The sequence below is a fragment of the Medicago sativa genome, chromosome 7, assembly GCF_051527215.1.
Source record: "Medicago sativa cultivar Bolivia chromosome 7, Bolivia_mono, whole genome shotgun sequence".
Classification (NCBI taxonomy): domain Eukaryota; kingdom Viridiplantae; phylum Streptophyta; class Magnoliopsida; order Fabales; family Fabaceae; genus Medicago; species Medicago sativa.
In genome coordinates this window covers 76,021,800-76,045,187 of record NC_140755.1, presented here as the reverse complement: position 1 = coordinate 76,045,187, position 23,388 = coordinate 76,021,800, and the positions used below count along the sequence as shown (strand labels likewise).

The 23,388-nt window shown below is 34.0% G+C and overlaps 4 protein-coding genes across 4 annotated transcripts; 2 read left to right on the top strand and 2 right to left on the bottom strand.

Moving 5' to 3' along the window:
* Window positions 1-2,424: 2,424 nt before the first annotated feature.
* Window positions 2,425-7,426, top strand: LOC146908574 (5'-3' exonuclease family protein). The gene is made up of 8 exons (XM_085729893.1): window positions 2,425-2,794; window positions 3,804-3,980; window positions 4,238-4,408; window positions 5,055-5,236; window positions 5,523-5,763; window positions 5,940-6,075; window positions 6,202-6,671; window positions 6,910-7,426. The coding sequence occupies exons 1-8, from the start codon at window positions 2,600-2,602 to the stop codon at window positions 7,177-7,179; spliced, it is 1,842 nt and encodes a 613-aa protein (XP_085586019.1). The 5' UTR covers window positions 2,425-2,599; the 3' UTR covers window positions 7,180-7,426.
* A 995-nt stretch (window positions 7,427-8,421) lies between these two features.
* PFC1 (Ribosomal RNA adenine dimethylase family protein) lies at window positions 8,422-13,685 on the top strand. The gene is made up of 10 exons (XM_085729891.1): window positions 8,422-8,697; window positions 9,369-9,518; window positions 9,822-9,878; window positions 10,516-10,614; window positions 11,095-11,190; window positions 11,351-11,435; window positions 11,782-11,834; window positions 12,744-12,827; window positions 13,062-13,172; window positions 13,311-13,685. The coding sequence occupies exons 1-10, from the start codon at window positions 8,440-8,442 to the stop codon at window positions 13,374-13,376; spliced, it is 1,059 nt and encodes a 352-aa protein (XP_085586017.1). The 5' UTR covers window positions 8,422-8,439; the 3' UTR covers window positions 13,377-13,685.
* A 334-nt stretch (window positions 13,686-14,019) lies between these two features.
* On the bottom strand, window positions 14,020-14,784 carry LOC146908572 (AP2-like ethylene-responsive transcription factor SNZ). Its single transcript, XM_085729892.1, has one exon. The coding sequence runs from the start codon at window positions 14,652-14,654 to the stop codon at window positions 14,178-14,180; it is 477 nt and encodes a 158-aa protein (XP_085586018.1). The 5' UTR covers window positions 14,655-14,784; the 3' UTR covers window positions 14,020-14,177.
* A 5,978-nt stretch (window positions 14,785-20,762) lies between these two features.
* On the bottom strand, window positions 20,763-23,117 carry LOC146908571 (RING-H2 finger protein ATL54-like). Its single transcript, XM_085729890.1, has 3 exons — window positions 22,766-23,117; window positions 21,913-22,016; window positions 20,763-21,412 (listed from the first exon to the last, which is right to left on the bottom strand). Exons 1-3 carry the CDS (start codon window positions 22,925-22,927, stop codon window positions 21,106-21,108), a joined length of 573 nt encoding a protein of 190 aa, XP_085586016.1. The 5' UTR covers window positions 22,928-23,117; the 3' UTR covers window positions 20,763-21,105.
* Window positions 23,118-23,388: the final 271 nt, after the last annotated feature.

Sequence of the window (23,388 nt, the reverse complement as noted above, 5' to 3'; positions counted from 1 at the left end):
AACTGATGGTTTCCGGATTTTATATTTCGGAATGCATGAAGCTGATCCGAATTATAAAATCCGAACTACATCAGGCCCTTTAATTTGAGGCGTTTATGTGGCGAATAGCTTGGAAAAAAATAGAACAAAGGTACATAACATAAATAGAAGCAACATAAGACAAATAAACACATAAAAAAACATAATAGTCATAATAAAGAAAGGCAAGGTGTTTCAAGACAATTTCTTTGAGTTAGACCATGTTGCCTTGCCAAATGACTTAGTCATCTGGCAGACAGCAAGATCTAACTCATAGAAAGCTCTTGATATTCAAATATAGAGCAACCTCTTTGTATCTATATATTTTTATCAGCATGCAGAGGATCTTCATCACGCGGACTCGGTCAAATAGAGAGCTACCTATTTGCGACCGCCTGACAAAGATCCTGAGCTTAATGACAAAAATTTGCATGGTTTTCTTTGGTGTGTTTGTGTGATTTGTTGGTATTGAAGCTGAAAACTGGAGAGCACTTATTTATAGAGGTCCTTGGATGTTGTGGACCACATAAAATCTTGGTGCAATGTGGTCCATACAAAAGGATCATATTCTGAAGTATTCCGGATTATGTGAATCCAGATTTTATAATTCGAAATGCATATCTTTGGTTATTTTATCGATTAAATGAACATCTTCGACTTAAATTTAAACGCCATGAAAGTTTAATTAATACATATATTATTCAAATCATAATGTAACAACTTAATTCAACAACAGATAACTAACACATAATTAAAACAACATAAAACACGTGATTAATTAAAAGATAACACATTATCACAGATCATCTAAACTAATTTCTTCGTCTAGTGGTTCCATGAGTGCCCTGATCTCTTCGTAGGTCCTGGGCCAGTTCAAACTTTCTAGAATTTGTTCAGCAGATCTAACCAACGAAGCGTTCAACTCGATCGGTCCTCTAGTATTGTGCTGACCAAAGACAGAGAACATGGTTCTCACGTCGTCGTCATTCGTGAGTTTCATCTGGCTGAACCGAAAGAGATCTGGCTGAGTCGGACAATGGACAACGATATTCAACACCGATCACCCTCCTCGTGTTTCTGTGGTTGAGTTGAAGGTTGATTTGATCCAGCTCATCCTTCAACCCGGAGAGGGTGACATCGTTGCGAATCCTAAACAGATGGGGTTGTTTTTCCCCGGTGTAGTAGACTACCGCTAGCTTGGTGTTCGGATCAAAGCTAGGGAATTCCATGATTTTTTTCCAGGTGTGGTTTACTTGTAATGAAAACAGGGACCCCTATTTATAGAGTTATTTGGGCATTGTGGACCACATAAACTCTTGGTGCAAAGTGGATCACACAACATAATCCAATGTTGAAGCTTTTCAGATTTTAAAATCTGAACCATCCATCACCCTACAGAAAGAGCCAAGTTTCTTGTAGTTTCACCAAGAATTGTATTTTTCCAGAAAATATAATCTGGAATCCATGTGTAATCCGGATTACATATTTCAGACTACACCAAAAGCTTTTGGTCGGTGGTCTGCAGCACAATGAAAACATTTTTCAAACGTTTTGGACGGTGGTCACGTTTTTTGACCTGATTTAATGCATTTCCCACCTTCCTTTTAACCCCATATGCTTCATTTCCTCAAAAAATTTCACACCTTCTTCTTTCTCCTCTTATCCTCTTCCTTCTACAACGATGTGTTTCCATCGTTGGCCTTTCATAGAAAGAGGTCTCTTTGAAAATCCATCAAGGGTTATATGATCGGTCAATGGGGAAGGGATCTGTCTGGGTGTAAGTTTGGTATGTCTGGGTGTCATATTGACCATCATGGTCTCATGCTCCCTAGAGGCCCTGTGCCCCCAGTTCCCCCTCCAACACCAAAGTTACTGGTATGTCCTATCAGGTAGCATTGGTTTCTTCTTCCACACCATCTTATTTTCTCCCCCCTTTTTCCTCTCCACCAATGGCTGGAGCCACTAGTATAGCTTACCCCCTCCCCCTTAGAAATAGTTTTAGGTTCTTATGTAATAAGCTTGAAAAACTTCATCATATTGTAATGTATTATTCATATATCAATAAAATGTGTTATTTTAATCTTTTTGACTTTTTATTTCTCCTTTATATTTCTATTCGCAATTATTTTACGAATTTGAAAGCTTAAAATGAAAAAAAATTTGGAAAAAGTTAGTCCGGAGTTTAAAATCCGAAAACATCTGAAAAATGCTAACAATACAGTTCGGAAAACATAATCTAAACAAGAGTATTTTTTTGGAAAACAAATAGGACGCACGAGAATTCCATAAGGCGAGAAAAGTAATACTCAACAATAGTGAGCTTATTACACTCAAAACTCAATTGGGCTTGTCAAATCGTTTCATCATCTGTAACGGTATAAAACACCCAACGGCTAAATTCATTTCATTCTTCCAAAAAAAAAAAAAAAAAACAGACTCTCTTTCTTCTTCTCTTCCAAAAACGTAACCTAACAGTAACATACGAAACCTGTTCAGTGTCTGTTCCACAAAAAGACAAAATTTTGATGATGTTTTCGTTGACCCATTATCGTGATTAAGCAGAAAAACGATTAATTCAATCATGGGTGTTGGTGGTAATTTCTGGGAGTTGTTGAAGCCCTATTCACGCAATGAAGGTTTTGATTTCTTGAGAAACAAGCGAGTTGCTATTGATTTATCGTTTTGGATTGTTCAGCATAACAATGCTATCAAAACCCCTGTCAAGAAACCTCACCTCAGACTCACTTTTTTTCGGACGATTAATCTCTTCTCAAAGGTTCTCTCTTATTCCCTTCACTGTGTTTTTGTTTCATGGTAATGTAGAGAATTAAAAGTTTGAATTTTTTTTAGCCCTTTTGATTATATTAGAAAAAATTTAAGTGATTGTTTGGTTTTGGGTTAGTTTGATTATATGATTGTTAGAAAATGTGTTTTTACCATTTTTGCTATGTTTGAGTGTAGTTCAGCCGCAATTGGGGCTGATTGAATTCATATGTTGATTGTTTTATCTTTTTTGCGTGTGAAATTTGATTTTGTTGGAACCCTTTTGATTATAAAGAAAAAAATTGAGAGATTGTTTGGTTTTGACTTTTGTGTGTTGTGTTTGAGTATGGTATAACAGCAATTTGAGGCTTAATAAATTCAAATGTTGATGATTTTAGCTTCTTTGTGGATAAAATTTGATTTTTTTTAACCTTTTGATAATATAATAAAAAATTAGAGTTTGTTTGGTTGGGTTAGTTTAATTATGTGATTGTCAGAAAATGTGTTTTTACCTTTTTGGTTATGTTTGAGTGTGGTTCAACAGCAATTTAAGGTTTAATGAATTCAAATGTTGATGATTTTAGCTTGTGTGTATAAAATTTGATTTGTTTACCCTTTTAAAAGAGAAAAATTGAGAGATTGTTTTATTTTGGGTTGGTTTAATCATATTACAGCAACAACAACCAAGCCTTATCCGACTAAGTGGGTCGGCTACATGGATCAAATTGCGCCATAATGTTTGGTTTAATAATCATATTATTGTTATAAAACGTGTTATTACCATTTTGGTTATGTTTGAGTATGGTTCAAAACACAATTTGAAGGTTAATGAATTCAATTTGAATTACTTGTCATTGGTAGTTTTTGAATTCAGTGGAGTGGAGTTTGATAGTGGTAATCTAAATTATTATTCTGTTTTTCATTTTAGTCTTGTGTGTTGAGTTGGTATAGAACAGTCAAACTAGGGATGGAAGTGATGTTTGATGATAATGTAGTAATCATTTATTTTTATTTTTTTGTAGTTTGGAGCGTTTCCGGTGTTCGTTGTTGATGGGACTCCATCTCCGTTGAAATCACAGGCCAGGATTGCTAGATTTTTCCGGTCTTCCGGAATTGAGTCGACTAGCTTGCCGGTTGCTGAAGAAGGTGTTTCAGCTGGGAGGAACAGTTCATTTTCAAGATGTGTTCAAGAGTGTGTGGTGCGTTAATTCTTTCACCTTGATGGTTATCACAAGTCACAACTATATTTTTGCACTTAGTTGCTAAAACGTGGTGCATTCACCTAATTTTTCTACCAATATGTTGCTTCTATATCTTATGTCAGAGTTCAGGAACACTTATTTACCCAAATCTTATTTACTTTCCATATGTGGATTCTGGTTTTTCTTTTCATTTTTGTTTTGTTAGTTGTTCTTTTGAACGCTTTTCCTTATAGCTATATGTTAATCGGTGATAGGAACTTGCTAAGCTACTTGGGATTCCTGTACTGAAGGCTAAAGGAGAAGCTGAAGCACTCTGTGCCCAATTAAATAGTGAAGGTCATGTAGATGCATGCATCACACCTGACAGTGATGCATTCCTCTTTGGGGCTAAATGCATTATAAAATCTTTCTCTCCCAATTCCAAAGTAAGTGACCGTCGTCATTGTATTTTCTTTATATTTCATTTCATCCTTCAGCCATTATAATATAAACTCTGATTTGGTTATTTGAATTCAGCGCTAGCATCCATCTTTGCTTAGTTTACAGCTTTTTACGTCACATGACTTTTATTAAATGGTAGCATACTATAGGCTGACTACCCTGTGCCCAACAAGTTGAGTTTTCTGGCTATATCTGTATAGGAACGCTATTATACTCTATGCTTCTTTTTCCTCATCAGTCATATCAAGAAAATAATTCCTCATCCAGTCTTCCATGATAGTTTGTCTTTTCCAAAAATTCCCGTAACTTAGCAATGTATGACATTTGCATGAAAACAAATTTATTGTCTTGACCGCGTCAGACTTCTGTTAGTTCTCATCTTAAAGCCATTGTGAGCCCTCATCTTGCCATACTCACATTATACCATCTGCAAAAAGCATGCATACAACCATGTTAAATTTAGATTAATAGCTGAGCTTGGTGGTTTAATTGATAAGAATACGGGATAACTGAACCAGAGAATTATAATGATCCTCTGGTAATACTTTTCGAATTTGCATCTTGCATTCCTACCCCTCTTGTATTTTGGAAAGTTGACGTGGTTTATTTTCTTTTCCTTTCTGCATGCAGGAACCGTTTGAATGCTACAATATGTCAGATATTGAAGCTGGGCTTGGATTGAAGAGGAAACACCTAATAGCTATCTCTCTTTTGGTTGGAAATGATTACGATTTGAGTGGTGTTCAAGGGATCGGAATTGATAGTGCTCTTCGTTTTGTTCAAGCTTTTAGTGAAGATGATATATTGAATAGGTATTAAACTAAATCCTTCCGAGTAAAATGCATATATATCATTTGAAGTAATATATGTTACAGACCATTCCATTCATGTAAAGAAACCATAGCTGAGAGAATTTGAGAGAAAGTGATAATAGAAACTGGATTCTGAATTGTATTTCATAGTTTATTATACCCTATTCTACACCTATATCATAGCTTTCATGTTAGCCATGAAACAGTGGAAATGAAAAGAGATTTAGATGAACAGAATAAAACTTTTGGTCTTTGTGGTCCTGATTGAATATGATCTTCAATGCAGATTACATGAGATAGGCAAAGGGAATGCTTTTCAAGTTCCTATTGACATTAAAGCTGAGGAAAATATGGATATTGACGGGAACTCCCCAAATACAAAACAAACTCACTGCTCATTCTGTGGGCATCCGGGCAACAAAAGAGATCATTTGAAGTTTTCATGTGAATTTTGTGTCGCGGATGGCAATGAAGGTTGCTTGAAAAAACCAGAGGGTTTTAAATGTGATTGCAATTCTTGTTGTATGGTATGGCCTCTAGATCGATTTTGTCACTGTCTGATTTGTTGAAGTATTTTGAAGTGCTCTGTCATTATATATGGTTTTTAATGTTTTTTTACTATATTTTTGGCCAATAAAGTAGACTTTTTCTAGTTCATTTTTTTAGTATTTTTCAAAGGCACTTAATGATATTTATATGACAGAATAGGAAACATAAGGAGCAGAAAAAGATGGAAAATTGGCACACAAAAATCTGTGACAAGATTGCAAAGGAGCCAAATTTTCCAAAGGATGAAATCATTGATATGTATCTATGCAATGACAATGGTTACTTTTCCGGTACGTTTAACTGTGATGAATATTATTATAGACATTTTTTTCTGTATATTATTGATCTGATAATGTTGTTTTAAGTGTGTTATTGTATCTGTCACTCATTCTATATTCACATAACTTTGTTTGCAGTGAATGATGGACCTCAGATCTCATGGGAAAGACCGAATATGGACCTTCTGGTTGATTTTTTAAACTTCCATCAGAACTGGGATCCGTCATACATTCGGCGGATTATGTTTCCTATGATGTCAACCATCTTCTTGAGAGAAATGGCTACAACTCCAACCGATAGTTTGCTATTTGGGCAGTTTGAGTTTGATTCTTTAAAACGTGTGAAGACGAGATACGGATATCAGTTTTACGTTGTCAAGTGGAAACGTGCAATGGGAAATATTGCCTCTAAAACTCCGGCAAATAAATCTGGCATGCAAGAAGATGTTGTAGAGCATGATGTTGATGAAACAGTGGATCTGCTAGACGATTGCGATTTTCCCCAGATTTGTGAAGAAGATGGATGTAGTTTTCTGTTGACAGATGAAAATATGGACCTTGTTGGGGCTGCTTACGCAGAAGAAGTGAAAAGGTTCCGGCAGGAACAGGTATTTATTATTTCATATCTAGCGTTTGGTTCATCAACTATCATCCACTTTTGTTGGTTATGAATCATAAAAGAGTGCTAATGATTAGCATCTAACTGGCTCAATTAACCACTTAATTAAGCGGCATTAAACCCCTTAAATGGTTAATTATTTTGACTTTTAGAATCATCTTGGTTTTACATATTTACATGATTTATGCACCATTCCGTGTTGAGATATAAATGATTTAAATTTGCAGGAATTGAAGGACGCGAAACGAAAAAAGAATCCGACCTCAATATCTCAAGAAAATGAAAAGTCCTCAACATCACCAAACTCAAAAGGTGTCCAGTTAAATATTACAGAGTTCTTCCCGACAACCAAAAGTAAACAAAATCCAAAACATGGAGAAGAGTCATCATCATCCAAGAAAAATGACAGCCAAGACAGTGGAGGCTCAAAACCAAAGAGGAAATCGTCAAGTCCTAATATTCCAAAATCTGTTAGGCGTCGCCTTTTGTTTGACTAGTAGTGTGTATAAAATATGCTTTTGAGCATTGGATCTCTAATATGATATTAACTGATTTTTTTTCTTGATAGAGATATTAACTGAGTGTTGAAAAGGTGACAACAGACCCTTTTAATTTTGTGTTCATGACCAAGGGCAGTTAGTTCAGTGTGTATGTGTAGTTAACAATTAGTTTGGAATAATATCATCAGTTTCTGTTTCTGTCTCTATGTTCTTGACATCAAATTTACAAAGAGGACAGGTACAATTCCTTTTGCATGCTTGTATGCTTAATGTTGTGTAAGTGGGAGGTGGTGGATGAGGGTTTGAATTTAATGATATCGCAATGAGATAGTTCAAGTCTCTTTCAGTTTAACTGATGATTCTAGATTCAAATTCAATTCCGAAAATACAGTAGTGGTGAAACTCATTATGATCCTATCATACGTGACTTAAGAGGCTGATCATCTTCACACAAAGGTTATACTTGTTTACACTAAAAAAAATAGTGTACCTTAATATTCTCCCATATTTTTAAGAATCACTACAAGTTATAAATCATTTTAGATTCTACTTGGCCAATCTATTCAATATTACCTTTGTCTATTTCATTTTTCAAAAAGTTCAATCTATTCTGTTGACAAAACAGATGGAATATTGATTCAAGAGAATCTAAAATTAGTCTCTAGTCCAATTAAGCATGGGTTTTATTATATTTATGCAGTTTTTTTTTTGGTAAATATTTGACTTGTTTATATAATTGGAAAGTTGAAATAATATAAAAAAGTAAGCGGAACCCATTTGAAGAACCTAAATAGGTATGATGGATGTGGATACTCTTACAATCATCTTTATCATCATGAGTGAGACGATGACTTGATTGGTGTCAGTTTGACAAAAAGAAAACAAAGAAAAATGAAAATAAACAAGTTTTAAGACACGTGTATTAGTCTTCTCTATCAAGTCATCGTGTCACTTTCTAAGTCGATAAGAATCGTGAACTTTTTCTTTTTGGTGATCACAATAGTAGTTATAAGAATTGTAGTTAGAGTTTTGTATTATTTTCAATTGATGGTGGTGCACACTGCACAGTGGACCATTTATCAAAGCTTGCTAGAACTCTAGTAAAAATATGAAGGAAAAAAAGTTATGAATCAAAAAGATTGAAGATTAAATATGATATATAAGCTATTTTTATAATTCTTCAAAAAAAAAAAAAAAAGAAGCTATTTTTATAACTAGTTTGAAGATTGTAACGGGAATAACGAACAACTAAAAAACATGTCTCATTCTCTTTCTCACCTATGCTATCTTCAAACACTCCCGCCAATATCTCACAGCGCAACCTTCAACTCCCGCCACAAACCACCGCCATTACCGCCGCCACGAAATCCTACCGGCGACAAACGGAGTCGAAAATTCTACGTAGCTTGTGGCCGTGGAAACAACAGAGCTTCGACGCCAAACAAAGACGATTACCATGCCACTCTCAAAGCTCTCAACTCCAAAGGCAGATCCCCCAGAAAATCTCTCGGCCAGGTGAGATGATTTCTCATGACCCATTGTGTTGTAACACTTCAAACTTCAAAGTACATTTTTTTATTTGTTTGATGATGAATTTTTGTTTGGGTGCTTTGTGGGGCATTTTATCGAACATGTGGTGTGCGTGTGTTGTTTTGTACTTAGGATTGTTTGGATCAACTTATTTGAGCTTATTGACTGATACAAACGCTTCTAAGACTGTTTGGGAGGACTTATAAAAAACAACTTATGACATGCTCATAAGCTGTTTCAACTTATTTCCATGAGCTCGCTAGGATTAGCTTATGAAAACAGTGTATAACTTATATGAAAACAGTTTGAATTTATTTTATCACTCCAAAATCTGATTTTGTTATGCTATAAGTGCTTAATTAAGTTGTTTATCCAAACTTGTGTTGTAGCACTCCAAAATCTGATTTTGTCCTTATGTTTTTGTTGTTTGGAAGTTATATATGGATGTTACTTACATGTTTCATTGGGAGGCTTTGGTTTGACATGAATTTTGTGTTTTAGTTTTTCAAAATGTGATTTTGTCTTTTGTTTTATCGTTTGAAGATTATTTTGCTGGAAATTGTTTGAAGGCTTCATTTGGTGGTGTTTGGTGTGAAATGAATTTGGCTAAATGCTTATGAAAATTTTGTGCAATGTGGGTGTTATTTGATTTGCAGAATTATATGTTGAACTCTGACATAAATGAGCAACTTGTTGGTGTGGCTGCTGTTGAGGAAGGTGATGTGGTGCTGGAAATTGGACCAGGAACCGGTTCCTTGACCAATACACTTATTAATTCTGGTGCATTTGTTCTCGCAGTTGAGAAGGTTTGCAGGTTTTCATTAGTAGAAGTGTATAACTAATTTTAATACACAGACACACCCTCATCCTTTCCATGAGTCGTTTGTTTCTATGGAAACAGTTAGTTGCACATGTTTTCATAATGTGAAGATTTGGAAATATGAGCTTATTTGTATCATTTTTGGTCTGTCTATTTCATTGAAATATTATTGGTCGAAACATAGGTTGTGTAAATTTTCAAAATTTGTGATAAGTTGGAGTTATGATTTTTCATTTGTTTCTTTTACTTCCGCTCAAGTTTATGGTTTTCTATCTTTCATGTGATTTAGGATAAACATATGGCCACCCTCGTGAGTGAAAGATTTTCAAGTACAGGAAAGTTGAAGGTACAGCTCATGATGATTTTGAACTTTATATTGCATACATGCCGTCTTCTTGTTGATAAGATGCAAATTAGGTCTCGAGTGTACAATTATATCTCTTTTTGACATGCATTGCATGTTTGACATCACTAGTACTCCTTGTCTTGCCTTCAATGTTAGAGTCAGAGTCTTGAACTAAATTTACTACTGGGCAGGAGCGTCCTCTTGAATTTACGTTAGCTATTGTTCCATTCTTTTTCGTCAAATTCTTAATCCATTCAAAAGATCTTATGTCGTGCCTTGTAATTTCTCCGTAGTTTTTTAGATTTTGGTTCATTTGTTATTTCAGTCTTCTCGTTATATTGCTAGTTCGTATTTCATCTTCCAATGCCTATGTCACTTGTATGGTTTTTATGCTAAAATAATGATAATTTAGGACCGGTTTCTGTATGATTAATGTTGACCTTTCAAAACCAAGTGATTGGGCTCAAATGGTTAATGAGCTCCACCTAAGGTAACCTGAGTTCGATCCTGAGTGGAAAAATTCTTGGCCAGACTTTACTCACCTTCTGGTCGAACTCCGGAGTACTAGGGTCCCATTCCCCTAAGAGCCGGAGGGTTAACACAAATAAATGTTGACCTTTTGATAAAATACTTGCAGGTTTTGAATGAGGACATCGTCAAATGTCATGTGCGCTCTCATATATCATCATTGGTTGGAAGCACAAAGGATATAGATTCAGATACTAGAAAAGCAAAAGTAAGAATTCTGTTCCCTAAACTACTAAACAACAACACACAATTATCTTGTCATTTGCCAAATTTTAGAAAGTGTTGTCTACTTGGTAAAGGAGGATGACTTGCCCCTAACATTCAGCTCCCACTTGTCACTCTTACAAAATATGGATCGCCGTTTCCACTTTGCGTGTATAGCAGAGGGAACTATGATGGATGTAATGGGTATTAAGTCAATTTTTGTTGGTTAGTTAGTTTGGACCTTTGTTTGGTGGGCATAAATGAATCGGTATATTTTCCAGTAATAACCCCCTAGCCAGTGACTAAACTCAATAGCATAAACCTAAATAAAGTCATTTCACAGCTTAACTTCAGGTGTCCTAAACCAAGTAGCAATATTTTAACCACGACGTTTTGGTGCTTTCCTCTGCCAAATTAATTTTGCTAGATTATACCAAATTATCTATAACTTGTTGTAAATCCTGAAATTGCATGTTGTTTGCAGGTGGTTGCCAACATTCCTTTCTATATCAGTACAGATGTAATCAAACTACTACTCCCAATGGGTGACATTTTCTCAGAAGTGGTTCTCTTACTCCAGGTTAGAATTGATTCCTTGCTAGTCTAGTGTACTGTGTATTCATATCTGATTCTCTAAAAATGATTGTGTTCATAATATTCAGATTCTGCTGGCCTCCTTTTTAATGTTCATGGTCTTACTGTAATAACAGTTATTAACTAAACAGATTAAATTATTGCAGGAGGAGACTGCCCTGCGCTGGGTAGAACCATCACTCCGGACCCCTGAGTATCGTCCCATCAATATATTTGTTAATTTCTACTCAGGTGCATAAAAACAATAGTTCAGTGCTACGTATATTTGTTGACAGCTCCTATCCTTTTACAATCAAGTATCACAAATTTTCATATGGTAAATCAAATAAAACTCATTAAACCAGTCAAGTTATTGAAAAGATTGAACTGTTTAACCGTGCTTAATCTGTGATGGCAATCATGATTCAAGGAACAGTAACTCAAAGAAATCACTGTAAAAAAAAATTGGACTATATAATCCTTTCCTGAGGCTTCTTAGTAAGTTATTGTACATAAAAATGTATGCAACTAGAGATTTCGATATACTTTACACCAAATTTGGTGTATTTTATGCTGAAGTCCTGACTCTCTTTTGCAGATCCTGAGTACAAATTTAAGGTCGCAAGAACAAATTTTTTCCCTCAGCCTAATGTAAGTGATATAGTATTGATATGCGCTTGAATGATATTGGTTGTTGTATTTTTTTTTTCTTGCGCTTGAGAACAGATAAATTATAAAATATCTTATGCTATAAAAAGCTTTGCTCTCCATGCGATTCTTTTAGGATAATCCAATATATGCTAGAGACATCAGTTGTATATATGATTTTTTAAATCAAGAGATATCTGTGTGTTTGAATTAAATTTAAAAATTATTTTACTATCTGAAAATTCGTTTCAAGAAAGCAAAAAACTTGTGGCTTTCGGAATGTATATTTCGCACGACCACCATAACAAATCTAAAACAAACTCACATACCTGTTTGTTTTAGCTTTTGAAAGCTCTCTAACAAAATTACAGTTGAAGCAACAAAAACCTCTTTCGGTAAAAAAGTGCATGTACTGGGAAGTGCTTTTCCCCATTTTGTTTTCACTAGATTCTAAAACAAACTGTAAAGCGAAGTGGCTTATGAAAAACTTGCATTGGGACTTGTAATTTGATACTGTGCCGTAGATGAGAGATATAACACAAACAGAAAGTAGGCGATGCCCGTGAAGCAACTATTTTTCAAGAATATTTTTTATAGACAAATGTTAGTTGTTAGTGTGTTATGTTAGTAGACATGGTTTGAACTCTGGACCTCCTACTCAAACTCCGGGTGTCTCAGTTAAACCACTTGAGCTACGCCTCGGGTACACTATTTTTCAAGAAAGTGAAAACCATCACTGCTAATGAAAGTAAAGAAAACCATTTATTTAACTATTTAACTATAAAAAAGGAAGAAGGAATGTCAGTAGGTCCTGAAAAACGCAGGAGATATGGTTATTGGCTGTGTATTACATATCATTAGATTTTGTGGGTAGTAACTGAAATCAGATTGATTCATTTTCATGTTGTCTAGGTTGATGCAGCCGTTGTCTCATTCAAACTGAAGCAACCATCAGAATATCCCCAAGTTTCGTCGAATAAAAGCTTCTTTTCAATGGTACCTTCCCTTACTCCATCATACATTGTCATGCACGGAGTGTCCGAGGATTTTCATCTTTAGTTTCATTAAAGTCTTTTTGCACTGAAATATCCCATTATGTGCATAAATTACTGAATTTATTTGTTATCTGATAATGTTCTCTTCCAAGCTACTCTAAACAAAGATAATGTCACACACATAAACACCTCTTTCACTGTTTTTCATTGACAGTTCAGTTCTATATACTTCCAGGTTAATTCAGCCTTCAATGAGAAGCGTAAGATGATACGCAAGTCACTTCAACACATATGCACATCCCTTGAGATAGAAGAAGCTTTAGAAAGCATAGGTCTTCTAAGTACTGTAAGTCATCGGCGTGTGCTACACTGCTACTCTTTTGTTATTTTTATTCTCATTTTATGCCCTTACTCACCGAATTTCATTCGTCTGATATTTTGTTTCTCAATGATTATGCTGACTCATGTGTTCTGATGTTTGCAGTCAAGGCCTGAAGAACTAACATTAGATGATTTTGTAAAACTGCACAACTCAATTACCAAAGAGTAGCAGTTTGCATTTCTGTGATATTGAAGACCGAACTTTAGCAGAAGAAGGTCCCAAAGATTCCCACTTTCGCAATGCTTTTTGTTGCAGCCGATATGTGATTCAAACAGAGAACTGAAGTATTGAGAGTCGACAAATATACTCGATTCCCACCAGTTTTCTTCAACTAATATTTCAAGATTAGGGACATGATGTTCATAAATGATAGAAAGATATTAGGTTCATACCCCGTACTGCATCCATTTGTACTTGTGTATAATCCTGTAAATTTCGCTGCCATCAAAGGCACTTGTAGCCAAGGTTTATGAAACAATCCGCAATCATGATTGTGACTGTTGTAACGATAAGTGCTTTTGTCTCTACGACCACAATTGCAATCTCATCAATCACATTTGACTGCAATTTTCTACAATAATAACAATTATTGCAACGCAACTGCAATTCAAAATCGTGTTTGTAGCTATTCTTGAAGCTGATACAGATGCTTGCCATATCATAAAGGAAAACTCAAAGCATTTTTCATTTTAACTCCAACATCAATTAACCAAACATTAGGTATGTAACCAATAAAATGAATTAAATTCTATTTTTCTTGGACGAAACCACAAAGATAATTAGCACCCAAAAAATAAAACCAGTAAAGAACTAGCATAACATATCATTTGTTTCATTTATGCAGCCTGATCTCACTTTACAATACATCTCAAATCTTCCATGTCTAAAAACCATATTCATCAACAAAAATTAATCTTCCTATTTCCTAAACAAAAAAAGGGAACAAAGCAAAATATCATCATCACCACATCAACCATGAAACTGGTAGACAAGGTCCAATGCCCTCAACTTAACAGCATGTGGATCATAATCCTTAACAAACCCATCATTGGATAAACGCTTCTCCTCCACCCGGGCCGCTGCAGACGGCGATAAAGGCCGTTTTGGCCTCTTGTTTTTGATGAAGCAGTCTCTCAGTTTCTGCTCAACCTTGTCAATTGTGCACTTTGATGTCTCTTCATCATCACCATCATCTTCTTCTCCATCATCCCCAAGTTGCATAGGAGCAGCACCGTTGGCAGAAGAGACAGAGTTTTCCGGCACCGGAGGGGATTGAAGGGTGGAAAGGAAGGCGGTGAGATGATGGTGAGCTTGGTGTAAGGAAGTGTGGATTTGATTAAGATGAATTGGGTTTGATGATGGTAGTTGTTTTGCCATGAAAGTGGCTTGTTCTAGAGAAACTATGAGTTCTGAGAGTGATGATGAGTGTGGTTGTTCATCCATCATGAAAATGGAAAAAGATCACTTTTTTGTGTTTTTTGAAGGAACAATGTTACATAGTACAAAAGGGTGTGTTTGTGTTTTTGTGTGTGTGTGTGTGTGTGTTGAGTGTGTGTGTGTGATAAATAAGCAAATAAGAAACAAGAATAGTGTGTACTAGGTAGGTTTGGTTGGGTTGCAGATATTATTGTTGAATGTTGATGATGTTTTTTTGGGGAGTTGATGATGTTTTTGTGGGGAGATGTGGATAGTTCAATTCAATCTTCATTTCATTCACACCATCATATTCACTGCATTCTTTAAGTTTGGTAGTGTGCCCAATAAATAACGCGTTAACATTGTTTTATCCCATACAATATAGATCATTTTCGGATTACTCTCCTGTAATTTTTTTTTAGATTTCGTCCTTGTGATTTGAACATTCTTTATCAAATTACAAAATTTATGGTACTTTCGCCCCTTGTAATTTGAGCAATTTCGGTTTACACTTTCGCCCCCTGTAATTTGAGCAAATTTCTGTTTACTCACTATGTAATTTGAGTAAATTTCGGTTCATCCCCTATCATACCATTGATTTTGTACGGTCAAAGTTCATGAAGGTGTCCCCGTGAGCTTAGTTCAGTTGGTAAGGACAATGCATAATATATGTAAGGTCTGGGGTTCGAACCCTGGACACCACAAAAAAAAAGTTCATGAAGGTCCAAAACCAAAAATCTTCAAATTACAAGGATGAAATCTAAAAAAAAAAAAAAAATTACAAGGGGGTAAAGCACTATTAACTCATACATAATTCATTCTCATTGCTCCATCGATTCTAAATTATAAATTGTTTTATGAAAAAAAAATGTGTCTCAAATTATAAATCACTTTGAGATACCAATGATACAATATCAATAATACATTAATGGTATTTTTCTCTGTTATATTCTTAACTACTTATTACTTTCTTCTCTTTCAATTATTTAATTTATCTTTCTGATACCATTTTTCTTAAGAACAATTTTGTAAAACAACTCATAATATTTATTCCCGAACAAAATTAATTACATTTTTTAATACGTGTGAAATGGTTAAAACGATTTATAATTTGGATGGAGTGTGTAAGTAATTTGAGTTATGTATGATTCATAAAAATGATTAATTGTGTTGATTTTATTGATAAAATAAAATGAATTTCATTTATTAAAATAATTAAGTGGGTTGAGGCACAATAAATAAGAGTATATAAATAGAAAAGTAATAATAATAATAATTTATTTAGTCAAAAATAATAGTTAATGCTTTTTTTTGGTCAAGATAATAGTTAATGCTTTATTGGTATTTTAAAAGACAAATAATATGTGACAAGAAATATATTACAAATGGGAGATATAATATGAGTTGGAAGAAAAACTGTTTAATGTTAAAAATATTTTTTATTAAAAAAAAGCTAATAAGAAAATGATCAATTGTATTTTTCTTTTTGAAAGAAAAATGATCTATTGTATTATTTTCTATGATAAAATAAGTTTTATTTAGTAAAGTATCTTTATTAATATATTTTTTTTTGTGTTAACCATCTAGTTTTCAGGAAAATGTGTTATGATAATTCAGAGTTCGACCGTAAGATAAGTATAGTGCGACTAATTATTGTTTCATCCAAAAATCAAACTTAAATTTTTCTGAATAATTCATCCTATGGTGGATCTCATTAATTACTTGAGTTAAAATACTTGGTTAATATAGTAATTAGTGTACTAGTTAGATAAGTTAAGATACTATAAAAGTAGTGATGAAAAAAATTAATGCTTTATAAGTAATCTAAAATAACAAAGTAATACGAGACAAAGAAAGTAATGTAAGAGTCATTTTGTGGAACACATTCAATTTCATGTAATTTGACTGTAAAGATATTTGTTGTGCTCAAGATATGTGATTTCGCAATTCTCTACGTATAATGTGTATGATTTTTGCAATTAAATTATTTGACTAAAAACAAGTTTACTCAAGATAGGTTTCCCTCGTTGGTTCAAAATCAATTGAAAATAGTCGATTAAATTTGGTTTTCTTTTTAAAATACTATTTCACAAAACCCAAACCAAACCCCGATTTAATTGCGCATAATGGAATAACGAAAAATTCCGTATACAAGAATAGAGACTTCACCTATTTCATAGCATCAAGATTTCTTTCAACAATTGCACTAGCCACCGACAAAAGCAAAAATAATTTTAGTAGTAAATACATACATCATTGGATAAACATGTTTTCTTGTTTCCACCGTCATTCTTAAAAGACCACTAATCCCATTGGATAGAGATTTGAGAAAGGTTGAAGATTTGAGAAAGGTTTAAACAATTTTTGTTTGTTTGATACTTATATGAAGTGTATGTGAGAACTGAGAAGTGCTTTACGGTGGGATTTAGTATGGGAAATGAGAGTTGTTTCCCACCATGGGAAAGTTGTTTTTGTCCATTAGATCAACTAAAGAACATAATTTTATCATGGACACTCAATACAAGATTTTTTTCACTCTCTTTCATGCCTCTCTCACCTACCACTTGCACCAATCTCACTTAACCCATTTGAGATCATTCTACCAAGCACCTTCGTATCCATTTCTATGGTGTTCAAAGACTGAATTTTTTGTTAAAAAACACTTTTTTTTTCTTCCAACAAAACCCAAGAAAGTTCATTTTTACTTGTCTTGCTCAACTCACAATCGGCAATAACTGTTATTGTTGTTGTTGCTCTTTATCCAGATCTGAAAAACCACCATTCAACTCAACAAGAGTTTGCAATGGCTTTAAGGTTCCTCAACAGCAACAACCGAGAGATCTGTTTTCATCAATCATCATATATTCAAATTTTAATTGGGTCTTTTTATATTTTATTTTACCATGATTCCTTGGATCGTTTTAGTTTTCTTCTTTATGAGTTCTATTTTTCTGTTCTAATAATAGAACTTTGTGATTGTATTGAATAAAAATGAAAGAAAAATTAGTTTACGGGTTCTAATAATGATAAATGAAAAATCTTGAAAACTTGGGATTTTGTAAGAAACTCAATTGAAAATTTTGAAGATGAATGATTCATTTGAAGAACACTAGAAAATTTGTAATTCCAGCAAATTGGTTAAGACGAAGAATTCATAGAAAGATTATTGCAAGAAAGGCCAAAAATCAATATACCTGAAATGGCTTTGGTAAAGAAACGGGAATTGATGAGTGAGAAAATTGGGATCCATGGATTCAAGACAATATGAGAGAGAAAAAATATAATGTAGACAGACCATGGTAAAATCAATACTCCTCTTTAATCTAATGGACAAAAACAACTTTCCCATGGTGGGAAACAACTCTCCTTTCCCATACTAAATCCCACCGTGCTTTAGTGCTCCTCAAGTTTATTTTGTACTGAGACAATGAAGGATAACTATAATTAATAAATGGCTTTTCCTTTTTCTAAAAAAATAAGAAGAAATAGTGGCTTTGCTTTGTATGCACGTGTACCGCTATGTTGTTTTTAGGGAAGTCAGATTGTCTTTAGTGGGATGAATAAGCTATGTGGGGTCAATAGTCTTCAACAAGTGGGGTTATATGTATATATATTTAATTTAATTTAATTATTGGTTAAAAAAAATAGAAATGCAGTGGGGTCAAGTGACCCCAATTTCCAATACGTGTGTCCATCATTGGTGATCGTTGTAGTCGATGAAGAATCAAAGATTGTTTGATAAAGATATGATTCAAGTTTCCACTGTGAATCCAATTTATTGAATTCAAAATATGAGTCGTTCAATCTTCATCCAACAACTCCGATATATTGACTGCATCTAGGTCCATAGGTAGATCATAGTTGCAAAGTAAGTCACCTAAAAGCTAAATCAACCTATGGCTATGATGTTGGCATCAAGAGCCTAACTTGGCCTCTAACTGTCATGTATTGAACAAGAAGAACAGAAAGTCAATTGCAAGGAGGTTTGATTAAATCTGAAAGACTTAAACTTTTTATAGGATGCCAAGTCAATTTATTGAGGGAATGAATACACTGATAGGCTAACACCTTGCTAATCCAGTTCCAGAATGGCTCTACTAAAAAACTAATCAAATTGAGCAATGGAAAACAACATTCATAGGATACTTTATGCCAAGAACAAGATTTTACTCTTTCAATTCTCTATAGTATTTCTATATATAGCTTAATAGATAAACATGTTTTTCAAGGATACATTTGGTGTCACAAATTGCCAATGGAATAATTGAAAGACATCTACAATCATATGGGAGAAATCATTGGTTAATTGCTCATTAGAGAAATTTTATAGTATTGAAGGAAAAAAAATATTAAAATCATCAGAGAAATGTAAAAAAAAAAATTATAGATATTCTATTACAATTTTTAAATCATTTCATTTCTTGCATATTGACATATAGATCAATTTAGTATCAAAATTTTCTAGATCCTTCCTAGTACAAGAAGCATCATTCAGAAAATTGCTGATACTGAGAAATTTGTTTAATCTGTTCTGCATAAACAAAGAGTGGTGTGTTAAATAAATTCCATCAAAACCTAGGCCTGCATATGCTACAGAAGGATATTATGTACATCTCAACTGCAGAAAACCACTGTTGGCATGGCCTGTTTTACATCACCAAGTGAATATGAAAGGCATAATAAAGACAGAATTTGAATCCAATCTAATTAAAAGCATTATTCTATAGAAACAGAAAATGATCACACTGGACAGGTAGATTGTTTCCTCAGCTATATATCAATGCAATAAAGATGAAAAGTGTGGCCACATTTGGGCGTGATGTGCAATATTTCTATTTCTATTTCTGCCAAAAATATTTATCTGTTCATTGGATCCTTTTTGCATAAACTTATTAATCTATCAAGGCATTGTTGCAAGATCCAAAAGTAACATAAATTTTTTTGAGCGTTGCTATTCATCCCGAGCAACTTTATCCCAAAAAAAGTTGTAGCCAATTAAATTTCTCCCAGCCCGAAAAACAAGGGAAAGCATGAGGTGTAATCAAAGAAGGATATTTAGCAAATACAGGGTCGTGAAATTTTCGCGAGATTACTCTTCGCGATAACTAGCAATTCTCTTTTTTTCTTTCCCAAAGTATAAAACAGATGTAGCAAGATGGATCTATTAATAGTCATCATCATCATACAAAACACCGATCTCCTCATAATAATCCTTCTCGAGAGCAGCATGTTCTTGACAACTGTATGAGAATTCACCTTCTTCCATACCCTCACATGCATACCAGTGCACAAAAACACGTTTAGCATACATAAGATCAAACTTATGATTAATCTAGGAAAACACTTAAGCAAAACACATAATACATTCATATGAAAATGGCACCTCAAAACTCCAGTTTCTTTGAAACCACCATCGTAGATGCTCTAAGACACCACCATGCACACGGCTAGATAATTGTTACAAATAAGTAAATTGAGCCAACCTATGATTATGGTATCAAAGACCTAATTTGGCCTCTAACTGTCATGCACTGAACAAGATGAACAGAAAGTCAACTAGAGCATATTTTCTTTATTCAACAATGATGGAAAATTGAAAAGAGTTTCTCAATTTGCAAAAAGGTTTGACACGTTTGAAGGATCAAATCAAACCATGTATTTTGGTATGAAAGTTAAGCTTTTTAGGATGCTGAGTCAATTTCTTGAGGGATTGAGTACACCGATAGGCTCAAAGACCGTCTATAATGATAAAGTGTCAACTCAGTCGTAGAAGTTTGACTTTATAACCCCAAAGAATGGAGTTTAAATATCCTCTGAGACGCTTGTAAATGACTATTAGTTACACTTTAACGAGTAATAGTTCCCCCTTCCCCATACGTTTTTCAAAAAGAAGACTCACAAATTGCTAACCCACTTCCAGAATGGAAAAAAACATTCAGTGTCACCATCTACCAATGCAATAATTGAAAGATTGGATCTACAATCAATCATATGGGGGAAATCATTGGTCATCTGAGAAATTTATAGTTTTGAAAGAAAAAAAATAATCATAAAAAAGAAAGTTTTGTACTAAAAGTCATTCTCTTTCTTGCACATTAGTATCAAAATTTTCTAGATCCCATCCTAGGACAAGAAGCATCACTGCAGAAAAATATTTGTTTAATCTGTTATGCATAAAACAAAGAGTAGTATGTTTGCTAAAGGAGGCAATGCTATAATCAAAAGAACTTCAAATGTGGTGTAAAATAAATTCCATCAAAACCTAGGCCTGCATATGCTACAGAAGGAAAGATATTATGTACATCTCAGCTGCAGAAAACCACTGTTGGCATGACCTATTTTACATCACCAGGTGAATATGAAAGGAGTAAAAAGACAAAGAATTTGAATCCAATCTAATTAAAAGCATTTTTCTGTAGAACCAGAAAATTATCACTAGTATCTTTTTGAGAGCAGAACAATCCCTTTAGCTATCCTTAGATCATTGCCTTGCTTCGGATTCTCCAGAAGTTGGTTGTATTGAGTTAACAGCATTAGTTTCACCGTGCCTCTCAATATCTGCATTCCTTTCGGATGCATGTGACTCGTCAAGAGGTTGGCTCATGGTAAATGTCACAGGTCTCACATGTTTTGTTTCGGACGAGTTTTTCAATGGAAGACGGCACACTGGACAGGTAGATTGTTTCCTCAGCCATATATCAATGCAAGAAAGATGAAAAGTGTGGCCGCATTTAGGCATGATGCGCAATATTTCTCTTTCTTTGTAGTCTGCCAGACATATTACACACCTGTAGAAGAAAACTCAGTTAATTATCTATTCATTGGCTCCTTTTTGCATAAACTTATTTATCTATCAAGACCCTGTTTGGATAAACAACTTAATTAAGTGCTTATAGCATAATCGTTTATCATATAAATACTTATGTATAAATTATTTCTATAACAATAGATACAGTAAAGTCAACTTGTTTACACATATGCTATACATTGTTTTCATAAGCTATCCTGGAGATCTTATAAAAATAAGCAGAAAACAATTTATGGACATGTCATAAGCTGTATTCATAAGATCTCCGAACAGTCTCACAAATGCTTATGTTAGTATATAAACTCAAATAAGTCAATCCAAACAGACCATAGATCGATCAAGTGTTAGTTGCATATCATAAGCTCTTGTCGCAAAAAAGAATAATGTCTGGTATTGAGAAAATGATATCAGTCTACAACAAAAGGTTAAAATACGAGGAATTTGTTCTCTATGACCTACAAATGATAGAAAATACTTAACTGTGTATCTTCAATGGAACTGAAAGCCTCTTGATTGAACTTTAAAGTAGGGATTGCTTCAATCAAAACTGGTTCAGTGCCAGGGTCATTAACACGGTGTTCTGGCTATCAGGAAACAACGGAAAATTAAATTTAAAGCGCCAAACCATGATAGGTTGCAAAATGACACAAACCAAATTATGAATCAGACATTATATTTTCTTGTGACCAGCTACTGTTTGAAGGGTCAAAAAAAATTCTAATTCATGAACTTGAAATTATATAATATATTTACTGTGAAAAACTATTCACTATAAGGAGGATTTGAGAAGCTAAAACACACTATCTTAGGATTCATACCACATACCTAAAGAAAACAGTTCATACATCAAACATACTTTTTTTTTTTGTCTTAACCTTCTGGTTCTCGGGGAAATGAAGCCCTCTTAATACGGAGTTTGTTCGGTAAGTAAAATATGGTCAAAGATGATCTCAGCCAGGATTCAAACTCGGATTATATCGAACAATTCGTGTTTAATCGAAACTTATTAACCACTTGAACTCAACCACTTAATTATATACACATGAGTGTATAATTGTATAGGTAAGTTAAAATTATTGTTTTCTGGAAACAGAATGCAGCATTTGCATTAGAGTCAGCAATAAAAAAGCAACAAAAAATTGTAAATATCTTTATTGCACATATACTTCAAGTATTGGATCAGATTTATAATCCAAGACTCATCATGACCAAACAAATTAGAGATTATAGTATTACTGATAAAATTTTCATAAAAAAACTGAGCAAAGTGCTCAAAACCAAGTCATGATTATAAGCAAAAACAACACAGAAGGAGGGTGCATATAGAAATTACCTGTTCTATATCATATCTTGATTCAATCTCATACATCATCCTAGATTCAACACCACCTCTAAGCCTTCCACAAATTATTCTTGTACAGACAAACACAATGAAAGTGGCACTCATGCCAAATCCAATAACAGTAGTAACCAAATTGGTCCCTGAACCCAACATCTCCAACTACCAAAATCAACCCTTAACAAAAAAAAGAAACCTTACTTCACAGAGAATATGAGAGACCCATGTTAGAAAAATGGAAACTTTTTGATGTCAGAGTGAGTATATAAGAAAACAAAAGGAACCCATGAATTTAAGAAGGAAGATGAGATTGAAGGTGGTGGGGGGAACAGAAACAGCCAACAATAGGTATAGGTGAGAGAGCAGTGGAGAAATAAGACTCTTTGATTTTCTCTCACTTTTGGAACATTTTGGTGGGGTCCACTGCATCAATTGGACCCACTTAGATGTAAATAGAGAATCCAGATTCCTTGTGTATATTCACACACACAAAAATAATTCGTGATCGTTCGATTGAGTTCAATCAATCCAAGTCTCAAATATTATAATTGAAGTTTTTTAAAGAAAATCAAATATGTTTGAGATTTGGATTGTTTGATTGATCGGATGGTTATGAA